The sequence below is a fragment of the Crocuta crocuta genome, unplaced genomic scaffold, assembly GCF_008692635.1.
Source record: "Crocuta crocuta isolate KB4526 unplaced genomic scaffold, BGI_CrCroc_1.0 scaffold528, whole genome shotgun sequence".
In the NCBI taxonomy this organism is placed as follows: domain Eukaryota; kingdom Metazoa; phylum Chordata; class Mammalia; order Carnivora; family Hyaenidae; genus Crocuta; species Crocuta crocuta.
The window spans coordinates 1,409,559-1,433,917 of NW_027530010.1; the positions used below are offsets into that span (position 1 = coordinate 1,409,559).

The 24,359-nt window shown below is 42.5% G+C and overlaps 1 protein-coding gene across 1 annotated transcript in view; it reads right to left on the reverse strand.

Annotated features, from left to right (window-relative positions):
- Nucleotides 1-24,359, reverse strand: part of ASH1L (ASH1 like histone lysine methyltransferase) — a 178,780-nt gene that overhangs the window by 52,063 nt on the left and 102,358 nt on the right. Inside the window, exon 7 of the mRNA XM_077764062.1 lies at nt 458-552. Within this exon, the coding sequence (XP_077620188.1) occupies nt 458-552 (95 nt within the window). The remainder of the gene's footprint in view (nt 1-457; nt 553-24,359) is intronic.

A 24,359-nucleotide genomic window follows, 5' to 3' on the forward strand; every position in this document is an offset into this window, starting at 1 on the left:
CGCCGAAGTGAACGGAAAAGAAATCTTGCTCAATTTTCAAGCAGATAAATGATCAGGGAAAGCAGTGGGCTCTCTTCCTGTGGTGATTACATACCCATAAATCATGTCTTTTTGAGCACGGAAAACATCTGACAGTGAGGTGATGGTGACAGTGAGGTGATGGTGACAGTGAGGTGACGAGGAGCTGGATTTTCCTCGATGACACACTCAGGGAATCAAATGCTACAGACATCGAGGTGTTTTTTTTACTGAAACTTGAGTAAGAAATATTTATGTCATTTTGATTTCGAGACAGCAAGGAATGTGCAGAATACTTCAGAGTGAGTACAAACTAAATGGTAAAGAAAGAGCGCGAGCTCACGGGAGATGCAGAAATACTAAGAAGACCAGGACATTTTATCCAAACTCAAGAACTGCCCCTTCTCTGCAGCAATCTACGCGCACAAGGGGCACTCACCGACATGAATGGGGGCCGGGAACAGCCCATACTCGTGCTCTCCGGGAGTGTATTCCAGCTTCTCTTTCTTTAACTGGATCAGTCGGCTCTTTGGGCTGTGGTCAGAAAAGAATGGAAGACAATCAGACGCAATGCAACTCTAGTGGTCAAATATAGAAAACAGATCACTCTATCAAGAGTGTTTGTTTTAACAGCGGCTTAAATTTTAAAGGCATATGTTTTGGGGGAGGGATACTAAGTACTTTCGTGTACTTTTAGAATCTACATGTTTGGGGGCGCCTGGGGGACTCAGTCAGTTTGACATCCGACTTTGGCTCATCATGATCTCGGGTTCATGGGTTTGAGCCCCGCATCGGGCTCTGTGCTGTGCTGACAGCATGGAGCCTGCTTCGGGTTCTCTCTCTCTGCCCCTCCCCCTGATCATCCTCTCTCAAAAATAAACATAAAGAAAGAAAAAAAAGTATCTACATGTTTGGAATTGTCTTTGAGGAATTACACATAAAAAGAGCCATGTTAGTATTTTCTAGTAGTTTTGCAGAAAGAACCTAAATTTCAGATCTGATCATAATAATAACCTTGTATTTGATCAGTGATTTATAGTATGCATGTACATATGTATGTATTATTATTTTATTTTTTCAAATAAGCTCTATGCTCAACGTGGGGCTTCTACTCCTAACCCCGAGATCAAGAGCTGCACGCTACCCCGACTGATGCAGCCGGGTGCCCCTAATGATTCACAGTTTAAAAAGTAACTTTCACGTATCATCATTTATGTCAATCCTATGAAGCAGGTAAGAAGAAATGTCAGCTCTGGTTTACAGATTTGAAAACAGATGTACTATGAGGCCGAGCGGCCTTGATTTTAGTAGCTGCTCAGGAGATTTAGGATAAACCCTCAGTGTCCTGTCCGACTCTTAATGAGTGACTCTTCTTATTTTATTCTGCGACGTCTCCAAAGACTTAACCCTTCTACTCGTCTTTCTGGTCTGTGCTTCTCTCTGATGTCTGTTATGAAATCAGTCTTAGGAGATTTCACAAACACATAAAAGGAAGGGGCAAAAAAAAAGGAAAAAAAAGAGATGAAGAAAAAGAGAGAAAAAGAGAGTTTCAGGACAATCTCTTTTAGTCTACTCTGATTTTATTTTGCCTGTAAGTTCCAGTAAATAAGGCAAGGCTGATGTATTTCTTTTCTCTATCAATTACAACATACTGCTTAAAAAAACCCCCAAAACAAGTCTATACCCTGTAACAAATAGGTACACTAGCACACATTTTGCAGATGGGAAAACTGCAAAATGAGGCTGCCCAAAGCAAGTTACTTGTACGATCTGAACACTGGTTCTTTCTAATGCATCATTATTTGTTCACCACTGAGCATTACGTCCAGGTCCTGTGCTAAGTGCTAACAGACACTGGTGAATAGGGCGGTTCACACTGCTCCTAGGTGGACAGACGATAAGGAAGAAAAACTAAGGAAACAGGAAGAAATCAGGAAATAATGAAAGCTAGGCCAATAATTAAAATAAGAATAACAAAGAGAGTAACCGGGAAGTGACACGAAGCAGACGTGACTCTCACTAGGTCTCAGCCGTGAGGGGATCTGGGAGGCGGAGGAAACAGCGGGCAGAAGGTCAAAGCCAGAACGAGACAGGAGAATGAGGGCAAATATGAGGAGGCTAAGGGCCCAGGCGAGGCCATGCCCCGTGTCTGCAGCAGCGCTGAGGAGTCTGGGAGTCAGCTTCAAGGAAGAAAAGGAACGATTCGAGGTTGTCCTGCATCTATCTAAAAACCACTTTTCTCATTTCAAAAAACTTCCTCAAAGAAGCAATTATGAACAGAGATGTGAATTTTTTATTTCAACTCAAGATTGTGTGTGTCCATCATGAAGCAACGTCCAGCAGGTTGAGAAAACACCTGTGTCAGAACCAGGTTACTTTGTGAGAGAAAACCTGGTCGAGGATTTATCAGAGTCCAGCTTTCCCCAAGCAGATGAGCTAGAGGCCAGGGAAGATCCCACCTAATTGCAGCAGGAATGGAAGCTTCCTCGAGGTCAGCGGGCACACGGAGCCTCAGAATGACGCAGGGCCGCCCACTCCAGCATGCCCAATGACACACACGCCCCTGCGAACCCACCCCCATCAATCGTGGGCCAGTTTTCTACCAAAAAAACCCATCCTTGGTTCTGTGATGCGGACACCAAGGATCTGGGCACCACTGTGAACACGATAATCACAGGAGAAATCATTCTCCTAGATCTTGGCCGCGACTGATTTTGGCCCTAACTTTAGGCATGAGCGCTTATTTCCCTGTTGGTGAAAACAACACGGCACTCTTTCATTTTCCAGCGCTCTGCTCCATGCGAGCTGTGCAGGGTGGTCGACTGAGAAGGGCTCTGGAGGTCTTTGTGGGTTGGGCTTGGGGAGTCTGAACACTCCTACCATTTTCCATGGTACTCATTTGTGTGACACTATTAGTTCAAATCACTCAGGAGAAAAATCTGTAGGAATCAAAGTTACCACTTCAGAAACACAACTGCTAAACACTAAGTTTATGTGACAGGTGTTTATTTTTGACCCCCGGCTGAAGCTGTAAAACGAGAAAACTATTTCTATGTGTATGTGTGTAAATGAAAAAATCCTTTTGACTTTCTTATCAAAAGAAAGTAATCTGGGGGCACCTGGGTGGCTCAGTCGCTTAAGCGTCCGACTTAGGCTCAGGTCATGATCTCACAGTTCGTGGGTCCGAGCCCCACATCGGGCTCTGTGCTGAAAGCTCAGCCTGGAGCTGCTCCGGATTCTGTGTCTCCCTCTCTCTCTGCCCCTCCCCTGCTCATGCTCGCTCTCTCTCAGAAATAAATAAAACGTTAAAAAAAATAATTTGCCTTTCATAATGTTCTATTTATAAATGCAACCCATTTAGTATTTGAGGCCAGTTTCATTTCTCTTTGGTAGTTTATCAGTTTTAATAATGCATCATGAGAATGCAACAGAGATATCAACTTCAAACAGGCAAGTCCACCATCAAATGGGAGAAAAAGTATACAACTACGTAAGAAAAAATAGAAAAAGCGAGGGTTCCTAATAATGACTGTTAATGGATCTTATGTTTCTCTTAAATGTTGTCTATAATAATTTCTTGAGTTCAAGCATTTATTACCTTATTTTCAAATCTCATCACCTCTGATCTTGGCCCCAAACCCAAAATAATAAAAGTACTAAGATGTCTTCTTCCTGAACGTTTCCCGGACGGCTGCTGAGTCACAGCACGGGCTTGGCCCCCGCGTCTCAGGAAGAGAGGACAGGGGTCTCTGGCAGACTCCAGATGCCAACGGACACACCAGTGTTCTAAAAGCTGTCCTGTTTGGCAAACAAATAACATGACGACAACTTGAAAATCAAAAAGAAGTTCAAGTTCCCTAGGTTAACTAACAGGAAGTCATATCTTATTAATGTGAGTTATGTTGTAGCTCTTGTGAATTTTTACTTTTGGAGAAAAGCCTGTTACTAATGTTCCTATGCGAGGCTGAAGTAACTGTCAAAACTTTATCCTTTTATCGAGATTTTTTTCTTTCCTTTTCTTCTAGATTTGAAGACCTTGGTCATTCGGTGACAATCACGACATAGGATTTACTGGCTAACTTAGAAGAGCCTAGAGAATTGTCTGTGATAGGTTTTCATTCTCTGAGTAACTTCTGATTAAATCTGTATGAGTGATTACCCTGAAGACCTCACTGCCATTCATGATAAGAGTGCTGCTAAATTTAATAGGTTAACTAAAGCTTTAGCATCTAAAGGGATTCCTGATTTTTCCATAAAATTGGCTAAAAGCCTCATCTACAAGCAAACACTGAGGCAGCTAAAAGAAGCTTCAAAAAGGCCTCAGCAAACGGTGCATCAGTCACTTCTGACTAATGATGCTATGGGAACAGAGTTATGACACAGAGTCCCCCAGAGCTACGGCATCGCCTCAAACACAGCCTCAGCAGGACTGTAAACAGGGGCGAATTACAGTTTCCAGGGCATTTCTGCCTGGGAAACCACTCAGTTTATGAAAGTAGACTCCCTAACTCAAGACCCGCTTAGAATAAGAACCCATCAGCTGGGACTGAACACCTGGTGTGAGTGTAGTAAACACTGTGTCTACAACGAGTGTCCAACGAAGACCTTGTCTCTGGTGGCCCTCACGTTAGTTAATAGGCTACACTGTTGCAAACCGGAAGAAAATACTCTTTAACTGGTGTACTGTCCCAAATGCCTTAAGTTTAGAAGATTTCTACAAATGTTAATATAGATTATAAGCCTACAGAAAACTTAATACAGTTGTAAAAAAAAAAAAAAAATACACCTAAANCACACATACATAAAGTGCTTTTATGCTCCTGTGTAGGTAAACAACCCAGGTTTTTCCTTACTGTGTAGAAAAACCAAAAACAGAAACAAACACGAGTTCTTCCCTACGATGAGTTCCTTTCCTGCGTGGTTCCTTTATTTTTACAAAGAATACTCCACTTCTGACACTTCTGGTCACCAAGTGTGTGGGGCTTAACCCCACACCAAGCAGCTCTCTGTGACACCAGCTGGGTGTCTTACAACTTAACTCCATTCTGACCCTACCGACCTGGTGACAGCATCAGATCCCACAGGTGAAGGGCTCAGTGACGCCAGCCCGCCCCCACCTCCACTCCAGATGCCAGTCACAAGAAGCAGGTGCGTGGTTACTCACAACTTCTGTCCGATTTGGCTACAAACCAATGGTTCCCATGACCCTGTCCTTAGGTTCGATTAATTTGCTACAGAGGCTCGCAGAACCCAGGCAAACACATTTACCAGTTTATTAAGGGACTCTAACAGAGAAACAGCTCTTAAGCAGCCTTCTGCCCACCCACCACGCCAGCAGGGCACACCTCCTGGGCAGCAGACAGAAATGCCTAGTGTCTCCATGGAGCAGGCCTATGAGCTTATCTTCACGGTGTGGCCTCAGAGGAGGCTCCGATGAAACTTACTTAGGTGATCTGACAGACATATACAGAACATTCCATCCAAAAGCCACAGAACACACATTCTTTTCAAGCACACTTGAAACATTCACTGAGACAGATCAAATGTTAGGCAGAAAACAAGTCTTAATAATAAATTTAAGAAGACTGGGGCGCCAGGGTGGTTCAGTTGGTTAAGCGGCTGACTTGGCCTCAGGTCATGATCTTGTGGTTCACAAATTTGAGCCCTGCGTCGGGCTCTGTGCTGACACATCAGAGCCTGGAGTTGGCTTTGGATCCCTCTCTGACCCTCCCCTGCTCACGCTCTGTCTCTCTCTCAAAAAAAAAAAAAAAAGAAAAAATTAAAAAATAAAAAAAAATAAATGTAAGAAGACTGAAATAGGATCAAGCATATTTTATAACCACAATGATATTAAAGCAAAAATCAACTACAAGATAAAAACTGGAAAACTCGCAAATATGTGGAGGTTAGAAAACATGCTACTGAGCAGCCGATGGACCATGAAGAAGTGGGAAGGAAAATAAAAAACTATCTTGAGCCAAATGAAAATGGAAACGCGACACACGGAACGCAGCAAAAGCAGTTCCAAGAGGGATGTTCACAGTGATCACTGCCTACACCAAGAAACCAGAAAGATCTTTGGGCGCCTGGGGGGCTAAATCGGTTCAGGGGCCGACTCTTGATTTTGGCTCAAGTCATGATCTCACCGTTCAGGGGTTCAAGCCCCACACTGGGCTCTGTGAAGACAGTGTGGAGCCTGGTTGGCATTCTCTCCCTCTCTTTCTCTCAAAATAAATAAATAAATAAACTTAAAAAAAAAAAAGAAATAAGAAATAAGAAAGCTCTCAAACAGACAGCATAACTTTACATACCAAGGAACTAGAAAAAGAATAAACTAAGGCTTCCAAGATCAGGAACGGGACAAAGACGCTCACTCTCTCCTGCTTTATTCAACATAATAATGGAAGTCCTATAACCAAAACAACCAGATAAGAAAAAAAAGTAAAAGGCAATCCTTGGTAAGGGAGAAATTAAACTCTCAACATTTGCAGCTGACATAATACTATACATAGAAAATCCTAAAGATTCCACCAAAAACTCAATTGGAAGTAATAAATGAAGTTAGTAAAGTTGCAGGACAGAAATCAATACACAGAAACCGGCTGTGTTTCTATACACGAATAACTAAGTAGCAGAAAGAGAAATTAAGAAAACAGTTCCATACACAATTATTCCAAAAAGAATAAAATACTTAAGAAATAAACTTAACCAAGGAGGTGAAAGACCTGTACTCGGAAAACTGTTCGGACACTGATGGAAGAAGCTGGAGATGACGCAACAGGAGTGATAGATTTTCTACGCTCATCTTCTGGAAGAATGACTATTGTTAAAACGTCCACAATAGCCAATGTATTCTGCAGATTCAATGCAATCCCTATCAAAATACCAACAACATGGGGTACCTGGCTGGCTGAGTCGCAAGAATGTGCAACTCTTTTAATGGTTATTTTAATGTTTATTTTTGAGAGAGCAAGCAAGTGGGGGAGGGGCAGAGAGAACAAGAAACTGAAGTGGGCTCTGTGCTGACAGCAGAGAACCCGATGTGGGGCTCACACTCATGAACCACATGTGTGATCATGACATGAGCTTAACTGACCGAGCCACCCAGGTGCCCTGAACTTGTGATTCTTGATCTCAGGGTCATGAGTTTGAGCCCCAAGTTTGGTGTAGAGATTGCTTAAGTGAGTAAGTAAACAAATAAACTTAAAACAAAAACAAAAACCAAAGACATTTTTTATGTAACTAGAATAATCATAAAATTTGTATCTAACTACAAAAGACGCTGAAGAGCTAAAGCAATCTTGAGAAAGAACGATACTGGGGGTGCCTGGGTGGCTCAGTCAGTTAAACTTCTGACTCTTGATCTCAGCTCAGGTATTGATCTTAGAGTTGTGAGTTATCAAGCCCCACATTGGACTCTGTGATGGGCATGAAGCCAACCTTAAAAAAAAAACAACCAAAAAAAAGAACAAAGCTGGAAGTAGCACAGTCCTAGATCAACACATATTACAAAGCTGTAGAAAACAAAACGGCATGGTACCGACACACAACCGGACACACAGCTCAACAGAGCAGAGCAGAGCAGAGGACCACACCAGGACACTACAAGAAGAGAAAATTGCAGGCCAATATTCCTGCTGAGCATAGATGATCAAGTGGATTTATTCCAGGGATAAATATCATCCAATTTCTACAAAATCAATCAATGTGATACTCCACGAAAACTAGAATAAAGGGCACAAATCATAGGCTCACCTCAACAGATGCAGAAAAAACATTTGGCAAAACTCAACATCCATTCATGATAAACACTCTCAACAAGGCGGGCACATAAAGGAACGTACCTCAACATAATAAAGGCCATCATTGTCCTTAATGGTAAAACACTGAAAACTTTCCCCTGAGATCAGGAAAAAGACAAGGATGGCCACTCTCATCACTTTAATTCAACACGGTACTGAAAGTTCTAGCCAGAACAACTGACCAAGAAATAAAAGGTATCTAAATTGAAAAGGAAGAAGTAAAACTGTCTCTATTTGCAAATGACAAAATATTATATATAGAAAACCTGAAATACTCCACAAAAGATGACTAGACCTGATAAACAAATTCAGGAAAAGTTGTAGGATACAAAAATCAAATTATAGCAATCAGTTGCATTTCTATACAATAACAATGAACTACCAAAAAGAGAAATTAAGAAAACAATCTCATTTGCAATAACAGCAGAATGAATACCTAGGTATAAATTTAACCAAAAAGGTGAATGACCTGTACACTGAAAACTAGAAGTCATTTTTATAAAAAACTGAAGACAGCACAATTAGCTGAAAGATAATCCATGCTAAAGGACTATAAGAATACCGTCAAAATGTCCATGCTACTCAAAGCAATCTACAGATTCAATGCAATGTGTATCGAAATTTCAATGGCATTTTCAGAGAAAAAGAACAAAGAACCCAAATCTGTGTGGAATTACAAAAGACCCCAAATAGCCAAAGCAAAGGAGAAAGAACAAAAGAGCTGGAGGCCCCACAGTTCCTGGTTTCAAGCTACACCCCAAAGCTACAGTAATCAAAACTGTGTGGTACTGGCATCACACACACGCACACATACACACATACAAATGGAACAGAATAGAGAGCCCGGAACTAAACCCAAGCACATATCGTCAATTAATTTATGACAAAGGAGCCAAGAATATACTGATGGGGAAAGGGAGGTCTCTTCAATAAATGAAGTTGAGGAAAGTGGACAGCAACATGGAAAAGACTGGAAGTGGATCCCTACCGTACACTATACACAAAACCCAACTCAAAATGCATCAGAGACTTGAAAGGTAAGACGTGAAACCATGAGCCGCCTGGAAGAAAACACAGGGGGTGAGTTCTCTGACATCAACGTGGGTGACGATTTGCTGGGTTTGGGACCAGATACAAAGGTGACAACAGCAAAAATAAACAAACGGGACTGACTTCAAATCAACAAAGGAAACCACCAGCGCAATGAGAAGACAAACTACAGAATGAGAGAAAATAATTGTAAATCATATGAGGTTAATACCCAACATATATAAAGAACTCCCATAACCCATTATAAAAAAAATCCAATTAAAAAATGGGTAAAGGATCAGAATATATGAAAGAAGACACACAAATGGCCAACAGGTACATGAAAAAGGGGGCTCAACATGAAGAATCACCAGGGAAATGGCAATCAGAACTACAATGAGATCTCATGTCACACCTGTCAGAATGGCTACGATCAAAAAGGCAAGCGATAACAAGTGTTGGGGAGGATGTGGAGAAAAGGGAGCCCCCGTGCACTGTTGGTGGGAATACAAATTGGTGCATCCACTAGGAGGAACTTCATGGAGGTTCCCCAATGAACCACCATCCGATCCAGCAATTCCACCTCTGGGTATTTACCTAAAGAAAATGAGAACATGGGGCACCTGGGTGGCTCAGTCAGTTGAGCATCTCACTCTTTATTTTTTAAAAACTGTGAGATCGTGACCCGTGCAGAAATCAGGAGTTGGGTGCTCAACCAACCGAGCCACCCAGGTGCCCCTTAGCATCCAACTCTTGATTTTGGCTCGGGTCATGATCTCAAGGTCATGGGATTGAGCCCCACATTGGGCTCTGTGCTGAGCGTGGAGCCTGACTGGGAATCTTTCTCTTTCACTCTCTGTCCCTCTTCCCTGTTGTGCATTCTCTCTCTAAAAGAAAAAAAAAAAAAGAAAAAAAAGAAAACAAACAGTTGCCATGTCTATTTATTCTCCCTGAGTCTGGAACAGTGTCTCGGCCTTTCGTTATGTCTTTCACTATATTGACATTTTTGAGGAGTACAGACAAGTTGTTTCATAAAAGGTCCTTAAATCTGAGTTTTTCTGACGTTTCCTCGTGGGTGGGTTAGGTTTGGGCGTTGTGTGCCAGGAGCACCACCAAAGTGTGATGTTTTCTCCTCAGGGCACCGGGAGGCACAGGTACCACTGCGCCCTTGGCGGTAGGAGCTTGGACTGGTCGCTGTGGCCGCCAGCAGTTATTCCACTGTAAAGAGTAATGTTTGGAGAGATGCTTTAAAGTATATTAATATCCTGATCGTTATCAACTCTCACCCAGTAGTTTTAGCATCAGTATCTAATTCCTAAATTTTACGTCCTTTTTCTAATTTGAGATATAACTGACGTATAACATTATTGGTTTCAGATATATAACATAATGGGTCGATTTATGTGTATACTTTGAAATGCTCACCACAGTTAATAGCTATATTTAATAATTGCAGGGGTGCCTGGGTGGCTCGGTCTGCTGAGCGTCTGACTCTTGACTTCAGCTCAGGTCATGATCTCACGGTTCGGGAGTTCAAGCCCCATATCCGGCTCTGCACTGAGAGTGAGGAGCCTGCTTGGGACTCTGGAATTCCCTCTGCCCTTCACTTGTACTCTTTCTCGCTCAATAAAATTTAAAAAAATCCCTTTAAAAATAAGAATAACATATTGCATGTTTGAAGGTTGCTAAGGGAGCGGATCTTAAATGTTCTTATCACAAGAAACAAAACTGTAACTGAGTGGGGATGGGTATTAACCAACTGGTGGGCATTTCAGGGTATAAATCAAATCATTATGTTCTATATCTGAAACCAATAATGTTGCCTGTCAATTATATCTCAAATTAGGAAAGGGGTGCAAAATTTAGAAATTAGATACTGATACTAAAACCATCGGTTTTTGTTGTTGTTCCTTAAGATTCCAGGTCATGATCTCACAGTTGGTCAATTCAAGTCCCACACAGGGTGAGCTCGGGCCCTGCTTTGGGTAAAAACATGAGCTGTGCTTTGGGTGAGCCCCACTTCGCTCACTTTCCCTCCCTCCCTCCGTCTGTTTCTCTCTCTCCCTCTTGGCCCCTCCTGGGATTCACTCTCTCTGCCCCTAGCTCACTTGCACACACACTCTCTCTCTCTCTCAAAAAAGACTACAAAGCTGAGAGAAAAATGGGACAAAAACCACAGACAATTCACTGAAAGAGATAAATAATGACCTGTACATATGTGAAAAGATGCTCAACAACTTCGCTTATGAAAAAAATGCACATTAAATCTCCCTGGAGATAACATTTCACACTAATCACACTGGTAAAAATTTAGAAGTCTGACATAATCAGGGCTGTGGAAAAACAGCCACTCTCAGATATTTCTAGAAAGACTGCAAAAAGACACAACTGCAATAGAAGTATAATTAGTCAATATTTACAAAATTACACATACACTGACTAATTCAGTCATTCTACTTCTACAAAGTTACCCTGAAGTTAGACCTCCAAAATATTAAACAATATACGGACAGGGTTATTGACTGGGCGTTACCTATAGTAGGAAACATTACAAATGACAGAAATGACCTTTTCCTGCCAGGCTGGCTAGATAAACTATGATGGATCCATATACTCAGATATTATGAAACTGTAACAATTATATTATGGATGTATAAAAATGTTCATAGCAGCATTAATCATGATAGCAAAAAAGTAAAGTAACCCAAATGTCCACCCCTCGACTGAACAAACAATGGATAAGTAAAATGTGGTTGGTGGTACATCCAACAATAGAATATTGTTTGGCAAGAAAAGAAGGAAGGATACGCCCTACAGCATGTGTGATCTTGGAAACAATACGCTAAGTGAAATCGATCAGGCACAAAGGACCACGTATTGTGTGGCCCCACATGTGAAGTGTCCAGAGTGCACGTCCATGGAGGCACAGAACAGATGAAAGGCTGCCTAAGACAGCGATGGGGGCAAGATGCGGAAAGCAGGGGAGATCACGGAGAACCTGGGGTCTCTATGTGGGAGAATGAAAATGTTCTAAAATAGACTGGTGGTGAAGGTACAACTCTGAACATACTAAAAGTCACTGAAACGTGTACTTTAAAAGCGTTCTCTCAACAAAGGCTTAGCTTTTCCCCGAGAGCCGTGGCCGTGAAGCAGCAGCCACCATTGAGCTCTGCGGCTACCAGGAGCGGGGTAGGAGCTGGGAGGAGAGTGTCGAGCCTCAGGTGAGATCACAGACCTGGCCCGGGCTCCGGAAATTCCGGGGAGGTCCGTGACCCAGTATAGTAAATGGGTGATATTTAATTAATTTATTTAAAAAACGTTTTAATGTTTATTTACGTTGGGGAGGGAGGGCAGAAAGAATCCCAAGCAGACTCCATGCTGTCAGCACAGAGCCCCATGAACGGTGAGATCATGACCTCAGCTGAAATCAAGAGTTACATGCTCAACTGACTGAGCCACCCAGGCGCCCCCAGCGGGTGATATTTGAAACTGCTAAGACTGTGGTACTTTGTGACACACACTAATAGAAGATCATCATGCACGGTATGTGCCTGTATACACTTACTCATTTCCTGTTTCTAAAGGCCTGAAGGAGTGACGTCTCGGGAACAATGGTAGCCATGTAGCAAAGAGCAAATCAAGTGTCCAGATTTAGATTTGGAAATAATAATCCCCATTAAAAGAAACTAAAGGTTTCTGGGTGAAAGAGTTGATTCCAGACCTAATGCAAGGGAGATCTGGTAAACAACAGCAAGTGAAAATAAAATACACCACCGTGTGGCACAAAACAGAGCCCAGTTTCAAGTGCCCCCACGGCACAGTCTGGGGAATCTGAGCATTTGTCTGCCAAATAATGACAATGGATTATGATACATTAGAAGTTGTTTTAAATGCATTAACTGATATGATATTCAAAAGAAAAGTAAGAGAGTGAAAGGGGAAGAAAAGTGAAAGCCCGTCTTCATAGGAAAGTATCATTCAATAACTGTTGAAGAGGGGTGCCTGGGGGGGGCTCAGTCGGTTGGGCGTCTGACTTCAGCTCAGGTCATGATCTCATGTTCGTGGGTTCGAGCCCCGCATTGGGCTCTGTGCTGACAGCTCAGAGCCTGGAGCCTGTTTCAGTTTCTGTATCTCCCTCTCTCTCTGACCCTCCCCTGCTCACGCTCTCTCTCTCTCTCTCTCAGAAATAAATGAAGCATTAAAAAAATAACTGTTGAAGAAATGACAGGATGAGAAAATTAGCAGTTTACAACTAGTAGTGTCACTGCATACAAGATTCACTTCTCTAGGTCTTAGGGAGGTAGATTAGATCATTTCTATCATGGGGCGCCTGGGCGGCTCACTCGGTTAAGTGTCTGACTTCAGCTCAGGTTATGATCTCACAGTTTGTGGGTTCGAGCCCTGCGTCAGGCTCTGTGCTGACAGCTCAGAGCCTGGAGCCTGTTTCGGATTCTGTGTCTCCCTCTCTCTCTGACCCTCCCCTGCTCATGCTGTCTCTCTTCCAGAAATAAATTAAAAAAAAAAAATCATTAGATCATTTCTACGATATGTTCAAGTTGGAAAGTACTAATATTCTGTTCTTCTAGAGAAAATGGGACTACAAATGTATTAAAAAGTATTTTAAAAAAGTACTAGCAGTATTTCACTTCCCAAAAGTCTAGTTACAATGCTACCATTAACAAAATTGTATTTTCCTATCTAATCTTTGAATTCTTATAACCTAGTTTGAGATATACAACTTCCATTGCTTCTCGGCCTTTTGGCTAAGATCAAGTGAGATATACAACTTCCTGAGGGAGAGTGTAGAAATCAATCAAACTATTCATTTATTTTAGTAATTTTAATCTGAAAATAGATCCTTATATTAACCTTGGGAAAACAACAGATACCATTATACCTAAGGATCCTAACACTTTAAAAACTTCAGTCTTCTTCATTTCCTAGTAACTAACCCTTCCTGGGGAGAAATGTCTTGTTCTTGCTGCTGTGACCGTACTGAACTGTCTAGAAAACGTCACGCCAGCTTCATACTATGGGATAGTATGGGATAAGTTTTCATGAAATTGGCTTTCTAAAATTTATGGACTAAATTCTTCTTTTTTAATTTCCCCTTTCGGGGATAAATAAGGACTGGCTAAAAACTAAACTAGGATACAAAGAGGTACCTCACAGGCTCCTGATAAGTTCCTTTATGTTTTACCATGACCCACTCGGAAATTCCCTCTGGGATGATATAAGAACATTACTTCCATCAATTCTAATCTAAAAAAGCATGGCTGCTGAGTTAGGCTGTGTCACTTTCCAGTCTACATAACAGATGAGAGGGATATTTCACAAGTTAGGATAATGGCTCTTCCTGCAAAGTTGAAATAAACATTAAAGAAATTAGTTATTAAAAACTTGTGGTAAAATATATGACATAACATTTACCATTTAAGTAAGTGTTAAGTGTGCAGTTCATTGTGTGTTCAAGTTGTTGTGTAATCTCACCATCACCCACCTAGACAACACACCAAATCATCACACAAAACTAAAAGTCTTCACCCTCTGCACGCTCGCTGCTACCAGCCCCTGGTATCCTTAAGAATTTGGCGACAGAGAAGTGCAATCACACAGTATTTGACTTTTTGTGACTTTTGTGACTTTTTGTGACTGTGGCTTGCTTCACTTAGCATAATGTTTTCAAGGTTCATCCACATTGTAGAAGGTTTCCAAATTTTTCCTTTTTTAAGGCTAAATAATATTCCACTGTATGTACAGAATACAATTTTTAAAGTATCTTAGATCTTGTTATCTATTAAAGTGTATTAAATCTTATCATGCAAAAATAAATAAACAAATCTTATTCTGCATTAAGCCCACCAGGCCTATTTTAAGGAAGAGTCAAGTCAGAAACAAGTGTTAATGAAGTCGCTTGACGACCACTAGGGGGGGCTAGAGAAACACAGCTGCTGCGGACCACAGGCGGCCGCCCCGGGTCTCCCAGCCATACACATGGGCGGGGCGTTTGGAAAAAACAGAACAGAATCTCAATGTAATCACGGACTCACTCCTAACCCATCTCCGTTCCTAAGTGGAAAACTGAGCTTTAATAAATCATGATTCATAATTCCTGCAAATATACGCAGTGATGGCCTGATGGCTTTACTCCACATTAGAGGCCAAATCACATGTGGGGGGTTCCTTAATCATCTCTGTGAATGCAATCGTATTTATTTCTTTTATAAAAACAAGGAACTTCTGGATGTGGCTGTTGAGAACAAGTACCATTTATTATTAGGAAAAAATGATTTTTTCGAGGCGCCTGGGTGGTTTGGTTGTGACTCCTGGTTTTGGCTCAGGTCATGATCTCACGGTTCCTGGGACTGAGCCCCACGGTGGACTCTGTGCTGACAGTGCAGAGCCTGCTTAGGATTCTCTCTCCCTCTGCCCCTCTCCCCTTCTCGTGCACGCTCTCTCTCAAAATAAATAAACATTAAAAAAAATGATTTTTTTTCCTTTTCTTCTAGGAAGGAAAGAGGCAAAGGTCTGTTAAGCCTTAATCATAATAAAAGACTACAGAGAAAAGAGAATAGGTAAATGGATTTAGAAGACAAGTGCATAAAAAATACTTACAAATCTATGTCTGGGGGCGCACAATGATTAAAGATGTAATTATTTTAAATGTTTATTTTTTGAGAGAGAGAGAGACAGAGAGAGAGAGAGAGAGAGAACATGAGTGGGGGAGGGGCTAGAGAGAGGGAGACACAGAATGTGAAGCAGCTCCAGGCTCTGAGCCATCAGCACAGAGCCCGACATGCAGCTCGAACTCATGGACTCTGAGATCCTGACCTGAACAGAAGTCAGATGTCTAACAGACTGAGCCCCCAGGTGCCCCGATAAGGATGTGATTGGTAACATCGGTAACATCAAAGTGGCACATGGAGCTTCACAGGAGCACAGTTTGGGATCTGTGGGTAGTTCAGCTGGTACAGCATCCAACTCTTGATCTCAGGGACATGAGTTCAAGAACCAGGGTGGGAGCTGAACTTATTTACCAAAAAAAAAAAAAAGAAGAAGAAGAAGAAGAAGAAAAAGAAAAAGAAAGATAAAAGAAAAAAAAGAAACGGGAAGAAAAGAAAAAGTACAGTTTTTGTATGTAATTGAAATTAACTTAGTATCAATTCAAATTACATAGTTACATCTTTGGGAAATTATATGTAATCTCCATGGTAACCACAGAGAAAATAGCTATAGAATTCACCCAAAAGGGGAGGAAGGGAATCAAAATGTGTCACTACAAAAAGATCAACGAAGAACAAAAGACGACAGTAATGGAGGACACGAGGGACAGAACGCTGAAGAGGGAACATAACACAATGGCAAGTATAAGCCCTTATCATTGGGAATTGTTTTAAATGTAAGTGGATGAAACTCTCCAAACAAAAGGAAGAAAGAGGGGCGCCTGGGGGGCTCCGTCGGTTGAGGGTCCGACTTCGGCTCAGGTCACGATCTCACAGTCCGTGGGTTTGAGCCCCGCGTCGGGCTCTGTGCTGACAGCTCAGAGCCTGGCGCCTGCTTGGGATTCTGTGTCTCCCTCTCTCTCTGACCCTCCCCTGCTCATGCGGTCTCTCTCTCTCTCTCAGAAATAAATAAAGCATAAAAATAATTAAAAACAACAACAACAAAAGGCAGAGAGAAACAAAATGGATACAAAACATGACTCACCTCTATACTGTCTCCAAGAGACTCCCTTTAGATCCAAGGACACAAATAGGTTGAAAGTAAAAGGACAGAAAAAAGACATTCCATGTAAACTCTCACTCGAGAAAGACAAAAGAGAGTTCACGTCAAAACGGGTTACGAGAGACACACAGAAGGACACGAAGTACTGGGAAGAGCCTATGCACCTACAAGCCATAATCGTTATAAACGTATATTCAAACATCAAAGGACCCAGAACACGTGAAGGGAACATTCATAAAAATGAAGGGAGAAACAGACAGCTGTACAGGAATAGGTGGAGACTTCAACCAATTTCAATAATGGTTAGAACAACCACACAGGTCGGTGTGGGTTCGCACATTCTACACCAAAGAGAATTAACAGAAACATAAAGAGCGCACTGCCCGACAACAGAAGACTACAGAGTTTTCTCAAGTACGCACAGAAAGTCTCCAGCAGGGGTCATATGTTGGGCTCCAAAATTCGTCTTAACGGATTTAAAAAGACTGAAATCATACCGAATATTTTTTCTGGCCAGGAAAACTGGAAAATCCACAAATGTGTGGAAATTAAACAACATACTCTTAAACAACCAATAGCTCAAAAAAGAAATCACATGGGGAAATGGAAAATGTCTTCAAATGGATGAGAATGTAAACACAAAAAACCCATAAAACTTATCTGATACAGTAAAAGCAGTACTTCGAAGGAAATTTATAGGTAAAAACAGATACATTCAAATAAAAAAAAGATCTCAAATCAATAACTTCATGATGAATAGTCAGTGGTACAGCCACGATGGAAAAGTCTGGTGGCTCATTAAAAGTCCAAACCTAGAATTACCACACGATTGAGCAATTCCCCTCCCACAGATACTGGGTCCCCGAGGACCGAAAGCAGGGACCGAACACACAAACCTACCAGTACTCACAGGGATCCTTCACAACAGCCAAAAGGCAGAAACAACCCAAGTGCCCATCAATAGATGAATAAGTAGACACAAGGTGGCAAACCTACACTGTGGAATATTATAAAGCCACGAAAAGGAACAACATTCTGCCATATACTAAAACATAAACGAACAGTGAAGACATTATGCTAAATTAAATAATCCAGACCAAAAGAAGCACAAATATCTATGATTCCACTTAGATGGGGCAGCTAGAGTAGGCAAATTCATAGAAACTGGAAGCACATTAGACATTATTAGAGGCTGGGGTGTGGGGAGTTATTGCTTAATGGTTACAGAGTTTCTGCTTGGAGCAAGGAAACATTTTAGAAATAGTGTAATGACTGCAAACACTGTGAATGCAATTAATGACGCTGAATTGTACACTTAAAAATGGGGAAAATGGCAAATTCTGCTATATATATTTTACCACAATGAAAATTAATTTAATTCTAATAATAAAATATAAATCAAATTAAAATAAAATTCACATAAATACTAATATGTAAGTATTTATACTTGCATGGTACAATTAATGTAATATACCTAAAACTATTGACTTCTACACTCAAAACAGGTGAACTGTATGGTATATGAATTACATCTCCATACATTAAAATTTTTTTTTAATGTTTATTTATTTTTGAGGGAGAGGGACAGAACACAAGGAGGGAACAGGTGGGGGAGGGGCAGAGAGAGGGAGACAGAATCCGAAGCAGGCGCCAGGCTCTGAGCTGCCAGCACAGAGCCTGACATGGGGGTTGGGGGTCGAACTCACGAACTGTGAGATCATGATCTGAGCCAAAATCAGACGCTCAACTGACCAAGCCCCCCAGGTGCCCCTACAACTCAATAAAACTGCTGAGAAAAAGAAAGAGACAGGCAAGCCCCCCAGGCGCCCCTACAACTCAATAAAACTGCTGAGAAAAAGAAAGAGACAGGACAGAACTCCCGGGGCGAGTGAGATGCGAAGCCACGGCCCAGGTTAACTGCGTGTCCACTGTACACCAGCCATTTCACATGGATCCTTTCGCTTGGGTAGCTCTGGAGAAGCTGCTAGAATTCACACTTTAGAGATAAACATTCAGTTTGGGAAGATGAAAAATTCCTGGAGGTGGATAGTGGTGACGGCTGCAAAAGGTAATGTATTTAACGCTACTGAATGGTGCACTTAAAATTATTAAAAGCGTTCATTTTATGTCATATATATTTAAGCGCAATATTAATTTATTAATTAATCGAACACATTAAAACGCAAGGGAGCCTGGGGGTTCAGTCAGTTAAATGACCAATTCTCTTAGGTTAAGGCTCGGGGGATCGAGCCGTGAGGTGGGCTCTGCGCTGACAGCATGGAGTCTGCTTGGGATTCTCTCCCCCTCTCTCTGCCTCTCCCCTGCTTGCACGGGCATGTTCTGTCTCACTCTCTCAAAATAAATCAACTGAAAAAAAAAGCTTAAAATACGAAGCTAATTTTGTTTTTAACACTTTACCTGGGACATCAGTCTTGAGAATGAATTTTTGGATCTGATACCAAACACAAAGGTTAAAAAAAGCAAAAAAGAAACAGGAGGGACTATATCAAACTAAAGGTTTTCTGTACAACAAAGGAAACCGTCAACAAAATGAAAAAGCAACCTACTGAATGGGAGAAAATATTGGTAAATCATGTATCTGTTAATAGGTTAATATCCAAAAAATATAAAAAACTCATACAATAGTAAAAAGACAATCTGATTAGAAAATGGGCAGCGGATCTGACCTGCAGAGACATGTGTATAGAAGGCTAACAGTCACATGAAAAGATGCTCAACGTCACCACCTGTCAGGGAGATGCACACAGGAAACCACGAGAGGTCAGCTCACACCTGTCAGAATGGCTGTTACCAAAAAGACAAGAAATATTAAGTGTTGGGAAGGATGAGGAGGAAAGTAAGCCACGTGCACTGTCGGTGGGAATGGAAGTTGGTGCAGCCACTATGAAAAACAGCACGAAGGCACCTCTCAAAATTAGAGACGTACCTTACGATAGTGCAATTCCCCTTCTGGGCATCTATGCAAAGACAATGAACACGTTACCTGGACAAGACACGTGCCCTGCGTGTTGCCTGCAGCCTTACTTACGATACAGGAAAACAGCCTGATGTACCTACGTGCCCGCCGGCGGATAAACGGGTGAAGGTGTGGTATACAGACGCAATAGAAGCTTAGTCAGCCATAAAAATGAATACAATCTTGAAATCTGCAACAACATGGATGGACTTTGAGGGCATCACGCTAAGGGGAAGGAAGTCAAACGCAGAAAGAAAAATGCCATATGATTTTGCTTATATGTGGAATCTAAGAAGAAAACAAACAAGAAAAAAAAACCCAAACTCAAAAACGCAAGCTCACAGACAGAGCTCACACACCGGTGGTGGCAGCAGCAGGAGACTTCAGAGGACCAGGCTGTGTTAAATGGGTGAAAGGAGTCAAAAGGTACAAGCTTCCGGTCATTAAATAAATAAGCCATGGGATGTGATGTAACACACAGCCCAGCAGCTGTTAACAATGCTGTGTGTATACTGTGTACTGCGAAGTGGATGGGAAAATGAATCCTAAAAGTTCTCATGGCAGGGGCGCCTGGCGGGCTCAGCCAGTGGAGTGTGCAACTCTTGTCTCAGGGTTGTTGAGTTCAAGCCCCATGTTGAGTGTAGAGACTAGTTACAAATAAAATTTTTAAAAAAAAGTTCTCTTGGCAAGAAAAAAAATTTGTCACTATGTATGCTAACAGATGATAACTAGACTTACTGTGATCATGTCATAATAAATAGAATATTAAATCATTATACGGCATACCTGAAATTAAGATAATGTGGGATGTCCATTATAGCTCAATAAAGATAAGATGATTAAGGAAAAAACCCTCTACTTGGGTTACTTTCACTTTCTTAGAAACTAAAATAAAAATCAGATAAACTGAATTTTCCACTTGCCTCACCTAAAAGTGAAGTGCTGACCTTTTACTAGCTTCAGTCTCCCATCTATATACAAGCCATATGTTCAAGAGCTTCATAGGACACATAAACTTCATTTCTAGGATTCCCGAGAGACAAAGGATGTGCCCAGGATGCCAGCGCTGGAGCCCAAGGCTCCCCGAGGCACCGGCGATTTGCCGCGCTCTGCCCTCTCACCAGGATGTACCCTCTCATCTGGGTGCCTGCGGGCTTCAGTCATTGTCTGGCTCTTGATTTTGGCTTGGGTCACAATCTTACGGTTCAGTTTATGGGTTCAAGCCCCACATGGGACTCTGAGCTCGCAGATTGGAGCCTGCCTGGGATTCTCTCTCTGCTTCTCTCTGCCCCTCCCCTGACTCTTGCTTTCTCTCTCAAAATAAATAAGTAAACTTATAAAAAAAATACATATATAACCCAAGTCTGAAGTTCAAACTCCAATGTACTTGATATATATCTGATATTACACATTCTGTTAAATTCCTTTTAGATGAAATAAAATCTAAACTCCAAAGTAACAGCATTTTCAGGACTTTGAGAAGTACAGACAAATATAAAATCAGATGTGTGAGCCCCACAAGCTAGAGGGTAGAGTAGATACAGTAACGCTCTCTCCCTACGTATCCACACTGTAATCCCCAGAAAACTGGGAATATGCAGAAGGAATTAAGGTTTCTAATATGTTGATTTAGAGACAGGGAGATTATTCTGGATAATCTGGATGAGTCCAACATAACCACAAAGGTCCTTATAAGTGGAAGAAGAATTTAAAGGTAAAGTCAATGAAAACAGAACCAAGGTTGAAGTGAAAAAATGTGAGGACTCAACCGGTCACTACTGGTTTGAGGACACAGGGTGGCCTCTAGAAGCTGGAGAGGCTAGAGGATTCCATCCGAGAGCCTCCAGAAGGAATGCGGCCTTGCCAACACCTGGGTATCATTTTGCCTGGGGAGACTCATTTTGCACTTCTGACCTCGGGAGCTGGAGGGCAATAAATCTGTGTTGCTTCAAGCAACTGAAGTAGCCTGGCAGAGCAGGCCGCTGCGCGCCCACAGGCTCGCCTCCCACAGCAGTGTGCCGGCTGGGTTACTACACATTTTTGGTACCTAGATCAAGGAACATTAATAATGGAGGTTTTCTTAAACCAAGAAGTACTGTCTATACCACTTTTTTCCTGGCATTTTAGCTAATGACGTTACCATCCACCCAGGAATACGAAACACTGGGATCATCGCTGACGCTCATCCTGCCCTTTACACCCCTGACACCAGACCATCTAACCAATCTTTAATCCCTTTCAATTTTAACATCAACATTTCCTTTCTTTCTTCTTTAGGTGTTTGTTTATTTTTGAGAGAGACTGAATGAGAGTGGGGGAGGGGCAGAGAGAGGGAGACACAGAATCCGAAGCAGCTCCAGGCTCTGAGCTGTCAGCACTGAGCCCGATGTGGAGCTCGAACCCACGAACCGTGAGACCATGACCTGAGCAGTAACCGAGAGTCAGACGCTAAACCGACTGAACCACCCAGGCGCCTACCCACCTATTTTTATTTTTAAATTTTAATTCCAGTACAGTAACACCCAGTGTGATGCTGGTCTCAGGCCGACCCTGCAGTGACTCGGCGCTCTCACGCGTCACCCGGTGCCCCCCACGGGTGCTCTCCTCTGTCCGCCCGTCACCCTGTCACCCACACCGGGCCCCTCCCTCCTAGTGGCCACGCGTGTGTTCTCTAGAGTGAAGACACGGTTTCTTGGTGTGGCTCTATAGTTTTCCCTTTGCTTGTTTGTTTCTTAAAGTCCACAGGTGAGGGGTCACGTCCCCTCGCAACTCTGAAGCCCACAACAATTTACATACGAGAGTAACTCTGTGGTTTCTTTGTGCCATTTGGTGGCCCAACGGCAACCCGGCAGGAAATGGAGGAGTTTCTGGGCAGCAGTGACGGTTCTGTGTCACATCACAGAGGTGGACACGCGTCACCAGACAGTTATGCAGACCCCTCAACGCACACCCCCACGAGTGAGCCTCAACGCAGCCAGGACTTCGGGCAATGATGGTGTCAGTGGAAGTTCAAGGGTTACAGGAACATGCACTGCGGGGCAGGGTGTAGACTCTGGGGCGCTGCGTGGGCAGGGGGTGTACGCAGACCCTCCGCACTCTAATACCAATTCTGCTGTGAACCTAAAACTGCTCTGAACAACTCTTCCATAACTAAAAAACCAAAGGAAAAAACCTGCAAAATTGCCAGCAACAAGAACCAGCCAGCCCATAAAGACATCCTGGCCTCATGGTTTGGAAAAATGCAGACATGTATCAATTTGATCAATTTCTTTAAAATATTCCAGAAGAGGGCCGCCTGGGTGGCTCAGTCCGCGAGGTGTCCGGCTCTTGGTTTCGGCTCAGGTCATGACCTCATGGTTCATGAGCTTGGGCCCTGTGTCCATCCAGCTCTGTGCTGACCACGTGGAACCTGCTTGGGATTCTCTCCCCCGCTCTGTCCCTCCCCTGCTTGTGTGCTCTCTCTCAAAATAGGGAAACTTAAACAAAAATACAATACTCCAGAATAAACCATTTTCTTCCTATTTATTTTTAAAATATTTATTTATTTATTCATTTATTTTGAGATAGAGAGAGAGAATCCCAAGCCGGCTCTGCATTGTCAGCATAGAGCCTGGTGCAGGGCTCAAACTCACGGACTGTGAGATCATGACCTGAACCGGTATCTAGAGTCAGATGCTTAATACACTGAGCCTCTCAGGGCCCCGCCCCCCCTTTATTTCTAAGAGGTGAATAGCTAGTTCTAACATAAACAAGGTAATATCTTAGTCCTGTTTCAGAGTGGAAGACTTCTGTCTGACCAGAGACATTTTAAAACGCTGATGTGGTTGAAGATACGGATCTTTTGATTCACAGTCTGACTTTATTGTTAATCTCCCATTTTTAGGGATTTCATCTGTAAAAACTACATTAATAGAAAAATTGAACTTAAATTTTTTTAGCAGAAAACTTGATAAACATTTGTTTTCTCTATTCAGCAAAAACACTGCTTAAAATTATAACTGAAAAAAAAAATAGCTCTTTCCAAAATACACTTCCATTTTCTCACTTGTCGTGACTACATGCTAATTTTTTCAGGCGTCATCAACCGGAATATTACCTGTTATTTCCCAGCCTGAAGTGTGGCTACACGATTACGCTCTGGCCATGGTCTATACGTGAGGTTCTGAACTCTCCTTTCTTTGCCAGCCTGGGCCGCTACAACACATTACCAGACTGGGGGGCATAAACGACACATTTTTATTTCTCAGTCTTCTGGAGCTGGGGTGTGCGAGAGCGGGGTTGAGTTCCAGGGAGAACCCCTCCCCGGCACGCAGTGCCGCCTTCCTGCCGCTCCTCATACGCTGGAGGGCGGCCGTCTCCCTGTTTCTTCTTGCGAGGCCACAAATCCTGCTCCCGAAGGGCAGTGCCCTCATGACCTAATTACTTCCCAATGTCCTGCCTCCAAACAGCGTCACACCGGGGATTAGGGCTTCAAATGACCAATGTGGGTGGGGGTGGGAAGATGTGCTCACTTCACACTGCTTCCTTCTGAAGACGGGAGACACTCCTTCCTCCCTCTCCTCTCTTCTGCTTCTACAGTGAAGACCTCACGGCTGGAGTCTAGCAGCTATGACAGAACAAGAAGTAGCACAGAAACGGAAGCCTCACGCTGAAGTGGAAGGGCAGAAACCACGGAGGCTACAGCCCCGAGGAAGCCGTGATGACACCATATTAACCACGAAGTTTGTGCTTTGTAACATTAAAAGAAATTTTTTTACCATTTATTCATTTTTGAGAGACAGAGACCGAGCATGAGCTTGGTAGGAGCA